The sequence below is a fragment of the Sphaeroforma arctica genome (genome assembly GCF_001186125.1).
Source record: "Sphaeroforma arctica JP610 unplaced genomic scaffold supercont1.783, whole genome shotgun sequence".
Lineage (NCBI taxonomy): Eukaryota > Ichthyosporea > Ichthyophonida > Sphaeroforma > Sphaeroforma arctica.
In genome coordinates, this window is record NW_014039775.1 from 10,903 (window position 1) to 18,029 (window position 7,127).

Sequence of the window (7,127 nt, forward strand, 5' to 3'; positions counted from 1 at the left end):
ATTTCACACATATATACACGCCCACCACGGCACTTATACCGGGGAAAAAGTGATTCTTTCCCACTTTATATTTACTTCAAAAATATACGTTTAACCGTTTAAAAAATATCAAACCTTCATAATTTTACGTTAAATGTATACGCTGAGCTTCGTAACGCAATGGCTTGCATTCTATGGTTGAGGCAGAATGGACCATATCGTACGATTTGGCGTACTATGACATAATTCGTGGCCATTGGATCACCATATCGACCCCATCACACCTGGCCAATCAGGTTGCATCGAGGCACATTTCGCACATCTTTTCAGTCATCATTTCTTGTTAAACTTTTAAATATGACCGCCCTTGATGACTTGATTCATCATGATTCGTATGTGAATTTGTGAAATGTGAACACAAAGCGAATTTAGCAAACACTATTTATATGTGCACAATATCGTATTTTATACACAGAGCGTGCCATTACTAAGTAGGCGAATTATGATGACGTAGTACACACCACTTATCATATTATTTAGTAACCAACCCCGATTAGAATTGATAACTGGTTCCCACACGTGCTTACTGTAGCGCAGACTCACTAGGGAAGTATAGCGACTTACTATTAGATACAAGCTTTGCCCTGGACACTACATACAAGCTCGTGAAATACTACAATCCAACCTCCAACACATTATAAATCAGCTATCGGTAATTATACCAATATCAACGAGCACATAAATATCATTGCCGCTTATAACCATTCATCCTCGCACACAATGTCTATAACCGCATCAAGCACAGCCCCATCATATTTAGGAACTCCCTCCAGCGTCATACACCACGGAAGCTACGCAAAGTTTACACATCATGTATCGCAATACCGTCAAGAATACTGGCCAGGCAATAGGCAATTCCTGGCCGGTTACGCGTCAGGGGTGTCACTAGTTCTAGTTGGACACAGTTTTGACACGGTCAAAGTGCGCATGCAGACCGAGGGCAGTGGCGCTGGTGGACGTTTCAATGGCGTGCTCGATTGTGTGAAAAGTACAGTACAAAAGGAAGGGGTAAGGGGGTTATACAAGGGTGCCCTTGCTCCTATTTTGACAACTGGTGTGATCAACTCAGTCTTGTTCGGCACACAGTTCAACTTAGTAACACGCATCAAAAAGAACGAAGTCGCGACCACCGCCGAGGTCATGCAGGCGGCTGTCGTAAGCGGTGCACTCATATCCGTACTCGTCACCCCGATGGAGGGAGTCAAGGCACGGTTACAAGTCCAGTATGGCAAGGGGTATACCGGGCCCGTAGACTGCGCGAGACACGTCATACAAAAGCTGGGTGTAAGGAATGGACTGTACCGAGGCTGGTTGCCTGCCGCATTGTCACGCATGTCCAACTACTCGTACTTTGGATCGTACGTCGTGATCCAGTCTATTTTGGGCAAAGTGTGCTACGGTGCAGAGGGAGCGCTAAACGCCGACGGAACGAGCCGTAAGTTGCCAGTGGCCTATTCTATTCTATCCGGAGGCCTTGCCGGCTTTTGTTACTGGTTATCCTGCTATCCCATGGATGTGGTCAAGAATCGGATCATGGCAGCGCCAGATACCCAGACACCTCAGTATACGAATATGCGTCATGCATTCAGAACAATATACCAGCGAGAAGGGCTAAAGGGCTTCTTTGTGGGGTTCACCCCGTGTGTGCTACGCGCTTTCCCTGCGAATGCCGCAGCGTTTGTCGGCTTTGAGATGACATTGAGATTGCTTCCAGAGTGATTCTGGCCCTGGACCTAAATGGGGTGACATAGGGTATACATTTAGATCTTTCGAGATGATAAGCTATAAAATAGATACAGATATCGTGACAAACAAGTCACGGTCATTGAATCTGCCGCCTTAATGGTGTATCCAACAAGCGTATTATCGGCTTGGCTGCGAATCAGCACTATTTATCTGGTACTTTTATTCCGGCGTCGGAGATGTGGAAGGATTGACAGGCAACAGCAGAATATTGGGTATAAGGTCAGTCTTTCTAAAAGGGTGCAATGCACTATCCTCAGTAGTCTTTGATATACAGGTCTGATGTACGTATGACCGCCTATCGACAATCAGTGCCGCCGATAATAGCCCGTGTGCGTTTTGTTTGGATGCATGCTTTTGCTTTCTCCTTACAGTGCCACGCTCGGCCTCGGCGCACGCACTGCAGTATTGGAACGACTGATATAAAAAATTGGACTAAGTGTTCAGACAGATGGGCTGTCACACTCCTCCGCACTGGGAACCTACAATTTAAGTAATCTTGATGACCGAGCCTCATTCCAATATGCAAATCACACCTACCCATTAAAAATTATACAATAGTAGTATGTCTCATGACGTTTTTACGGTCAAATTTGCACCATCTGTCTTCGGACGTTTAGTCCGACTCCGATCAGCCAATTTTAAATTTTCATCTTTACTAGTAGAGGGTCATTGCCTGTCGCAAACTTGGTATTATCTATACAAAATTTTCTGCTCCTATGCAAGGAAACTGCCAACCGATTTTATAGGAAGAAAAAAAAACATCGATCTCGCCAATATTTACAACACTTGAAGTACCTTTTATTAATGTCCATAAATAGTTCGGTATAGCTGGGTGAGCAGGTTAGCACTCCCAAGTAACAGCCGGTTGCTGCCCAAGCAAGAGGAAGTCGCTGGGCGAGTCAGATACACTATCTACTCAGAGATTGAGTTTAAGAATGTGTTCTTCATCAGGTTATAGGAACATTGCAAAGTAGGTAGGAAAAGTGACCAAAGGACCGCAACTTGTTATTACGGCGTCCAATCTGGGACCAGTCGGCTCTATGGATGTGTACACTGAAATCAATCTGATTTCATTGTGCGACAGGTGTTCGTGCGCGATGCTATAGATAGTCAGCAATGCCTATAAAAGCATATTTATCCTGCAGATACTATAACGGCTACTACCACTTTGGAGAGCAACTCAGCTATAGTCATGCAAACTGGAATGACTACACGATCACCCCAGTCATCTCATCCAAAGGTCAACTTAAAGATCGAGCAGAGCTTTCTTAATCGCCTCAGTATCTGCGAAGACATCCACTTCGTTGTCGTTCTCAATGAACTGGTACTTGATTGTACCGTCAGTGGCGATAACGTAGACAGCCCCCGTTTGCAAGCCATCGCCCTCCATGTTGCTCGTAGGATACTTCTCCTTGTTCTCCTGACTCCAGCTCAGAGAGGATAGGTTGAAGAAGAACCGCTTCATCACCTGGACAAGACAAGACAGCACTCTGTTAGTACGGGCGATATATGCATCGTAGTAGTGATATGTAGTGTGGTGTATTGTATAACCCCGACACTTCGCATGAGGAAAAAGAGTTGTGATGAAATGAAGAAGTACACGGATCTACAAGCAGACAAGAAAGACAAGCGGTATTTTCAAATTAATAGACAAAAACTAGTTTGAAATCATACCAGTTTGTTGCATATTCTTAAGGAAACATACACAACAGCCCCCACAAACACACCCAATAATAACAGTAGAGCCAGATAGACAGCCGAAATATACGCACTCTGGATAACGCTAACTCCTATCATCCATGTATGTACAAAATGTACCTCCCAGTAGCAGCAGGGTACCGATACACATACCTTAAAACACCAACAACGTCAGTAGGTGCATACACTGACATTTACCCCTACAACACAACACACACCTCCCAATAGCCGAGCCTAGTCAGGTTCATGGCCTTAAACGTCGCGGCTGGTGGGTCCCGGTACACGTCCCCAGTGAATGGGACACCCTCGACGAAACCTTTCGCAAACATTTGGTTTCCGGTTCCAATAGCCACTAATTGAGCTCCTGCTTTCTCAATTTCGGGCTTGATGTCCATCAGTAGTTTGGACTGATGGTGACAGTAGACTCATCTGTTGGTGGTTATAAGAAACAAAGACGATTAGCACGAGATATCGAGAGGTCCGTGTATGAACACATATCATCGGGATTGATCAGGGGCCCCTACACTCCCTGAGTGTCAGTGTCACTGTTATCATAACCTTACACTGATGCCGGCAGTAGACTGCTCTGTGGAACGAATCATACAGAAAGATACGGAGAATATTACGTACACTTTAAAGCATTCGAATTGGACAGGAGCGACTACAATAGCACATTCGTGGTCGGATCACACCAGTAGTGACTGACCATTTAACAAATGTCAGAGACAGAAAGGAGGTCTGCGTTTTAAAATTTGCTGAAAGGATTGAAACGCACAATAGTGACAGATACGTGCAAGCCACGTAGTACAAAGTAATAAACCGGGCAGTGACTATTAGAAGTAACTCAGATACGCATCAGAGCTCCTCCGATGTCTCACTACATACATAGTTCATTGACATGAACTAGGAAGCTTCCAGTATTGGATCGAGACAACACAAGCAGTAGCACGTACAAAGCGCGTGTTAACATATTTGGTGCGCAACTCTGAGCAGACAGTCACATACCTCATCGACTATGTTGACTGTAATTATACATAGTGTATATCCTTATTGCTAGATACATACCTGAGGATGGTGTTAACAAGTCCTTATAGTTCGTTCAGATAGTAGTCTGCTAAGCAACTGACTGCTATACAACTAGAAGTGAGGACGATGCGATACACACACACATATATATATATATATATACGCACACGCGCAAACACACACACGCGCGCACACAAACACACGCCGAAATCTATCCAAGTAACGAAATTGTACACATGTGCATCCATATATCCGAATATCCTGATCACAACGTAATAGCAAGTTATAACATGTATACATGTACACACACATACCCGAATCTTCTGACCAAAGACAGCACCACAGGCTTGTCTCTGAATAGGGAGGCAGCCTCAATGGGCTGTTTGCTTAGGTTGAGCACCGTGATGGAACCCAACCGAGATGCAGCAGAGGCCGACATTTTATTAGAAATAGTGTTCTGGAGCGTATCTTGGTGTATAAAGACGGCGCTATATCGTGCGAGCTATACTCACTTGGTTAGTTATTTTTAAGCTGTGCGTCTGAATAGCTGGTTAATCTGCCGCGTACTATGTACATATATATATATACGAACAATTCCTACTTTACTGGAATATTCTTTAGATCAATATCTACCATTTCTATGCTCTTTGATTGAGATGTTTGGTTTTCATCCTTCAATCGTGTTGAATATGAGTTTTAGTTATGTGTATTATAATTGGTGACATATTTAAAATAACCTTCACCTCAATATTCATTTGTTATTATTTCGTGGCACTACTTTTAATTGGTTACTTTTTAACATTTAAGTACTTTTTGATACAGGTTCACAGTTTTGATTGGATTCAACTTTGAGCACTTGAACAAAGTGTGTATTTTTTTAACATAAAATAGTAAATTTTTAATAGTTACACGAGCTTCTTTTTTCTTTCTTAGCTATTTGATTCGCTTTCTGTGGTATGTATTGTGTACGCATACGTATCTCAGATCTGTATGACTGTGTGTACACATAGTAAACAACTAAGTAACACGCACATTGTATTGCTCATAGCTGTCACTGTATTTATGTATCTCAAGTTCTCAACTTTTCCGTAGTAATTATGTTGCCAGGAGGTCCTTTTCTCGCAGCGCATGACGTTCGTACTGTACATGTTCGTTTAGTTCGTATAGTATGTATGTACTGTAAACAGCTTCTCTAGGGCCCACTCGTATGAGCGGATGCAAGTTTACAAATACACCTAATGCTAGTTGCTAGTGTACGTTTAATGAGGTGCTCTACTCTTCGGTACTTATTCATCCATTTATGTACTTCATATTCTATATATTCACTTGTTTCGTCTGATAGATGGCCGATACACCTCAGTGCGTTTGATACTGTGGTGGAATCTTGAGTAACAATTAAGCAACACTTACGTGACGCTTAAGCGATACTTGAGTAACACGTAAGTTGATATCACAAGAACTATTCAGGTACAGCCGACCTAGTTCCCCTTGGCCTTCTTCATCTTTGGTACGTATCGCCGCCTGGCGTTGATGAACCAGTAGTTGATCTGCAAATACATACGAACATGTGTGTGCATGTTTAACATTCTATATGAACATATATACACGTATATTGAACACACACTATGGACAGTGAGTGTGTACTTGTTCGATATTTTATACGGGCATGTGTGTGCAAATATATATTTCTCTAAATGTACATGAGTGCTATCATAGTACCACAGTGTACGATCTGTTCTATTTATAGGACAAGTAAGGCCCAGACAGGTCCACTTTCACTCGATAGGTTACATCTAGTGTGGTATGTATGTACTAGATAATATCCGTTGCACCTCTTCTGTCACACCCTGTGCGATTACGCCCCCCACAGGACCTTCCCAGCGCAAACACATGCCTGCCTACCATTCAAAAGAGATATGGTCGGTATCCGGGTACATCTCACAGACATCCAACACACATATGTAACTGTACACCTTTATAATCCGTGTATTCGCAGCCGGTCCTCTTGGCGTGTGCGCGTTCTTGTTGGTGTATATGCATGATGAGGTGTGTACACTAACCTGCTTCAGAGAGTTGCCGGTCTGTGCTGCCAACTGTTCCTTCTCCGCTGTAGTGGGGTAAGGTTTGTGGATGTGCCCTTTCAACCATTTTTTCAGTATCTGCGTACCCTTGCATATCTGTGATTTATAACAACAAATGGCGACATAACATGTGTAATTGGTTATAATATGAATCGACATGGTGTGTGTGTACGTATTTACGTAAGACCACATTCAGATCAAAATGGTAGAGATAGTCCGGCGCTTTTCTAGCATACAATCCTTATGTATACAGAATCAACTATAGCATATGAGAACAGATAGAATGGATCTGTGGCTTTGGATTGAGGACCTACAACCAGACGTAATTGTTGTGAGTATTGCCTCCCTTGTTAGTGTATGGGGCTCTATTTTTATAGACACAACAATCTACATTCCTTGCTTTAATGTAAGAGTACTATATCAATACATTTACATGGACGTATACATGTATATAGTTTATATATATATATTAAACATATATATATATATATATACATACTTATATATATTAAACATATATATATATATATATTAAAC

General features: G+C 42.4%; 3 protein-coding genes across 3 annotated transcripts in view; 1 reads left to right on the top strand and 2 right to left on the bottom strand.

Moving 5' to 3' along the window:
* Window positions 1-432: 432 nt before the first annotated feature.
* Window positions 433-2,344, top strand: SARC_08566 (hypothetical protein). The gene has a single exon (XM_014297452.1). The coding sequence runs from the start codon at window positions 760-762 to the stop codon at window positions 1,756-1,758; it is 999 nt and encodes a 332-aa protein (XP_014152927.1). The 5' UTR covers window positions 433-759; the 3' UTR covers window positions 1,759-2,344.
* Window positions 2,345-2,519: 175 nt separating this feature from the next.
* SARC_08567 (hypothetical protein) lies at window positions 2,520-5,051 on the bottom strand. The gene is made up of 3 exons (XM_014297453.1): window positions 4,824-5,051; window positions 3,702-3,912; window positions 2,520-3,253 (listed from the first exon to the last, which is right to left on the bottom strand). The coding sequence occupies exons 2-3, from the start codon at window positions 3,876-3,878 to the stop codon at window positions 3,032-3,034; spliced, it is 399 nt and encodes a 132-aa protein (XP_014152928.1). The 5' UTR covers window positions 3,879-3,912; window positions 4,824-5,051; the 3' UTR covers window positions 2,520-3,031.
* Window positions 5,052-5,987: 936 nt separating this feature from the next.
* The window catches only part of SARC_08568 (hypothetical protein), a gene marked incomplete at its 3' end in the record, with an annotated part of 1,567 nt that continues 427 nt past the window's right edge, over window positions 5,988-7,127 (bottom strand). Inside the window, exons 2-3 of the mRNA XM_014297454.1 lie at window positions 6,570-6,686; window positions 5,988-6,056 (exon numbers count right to left, since the gene is read on the bottom strand). Of these exons, the coding sequence (XP_014152929.1) occupies window positions 5,988-6,056; window positions 6,570-6,686 (186 nt within the window). The remainder of the gene's footprint in view (window positions 6,057-6,569; window positions 6,687-7,127) is intronic.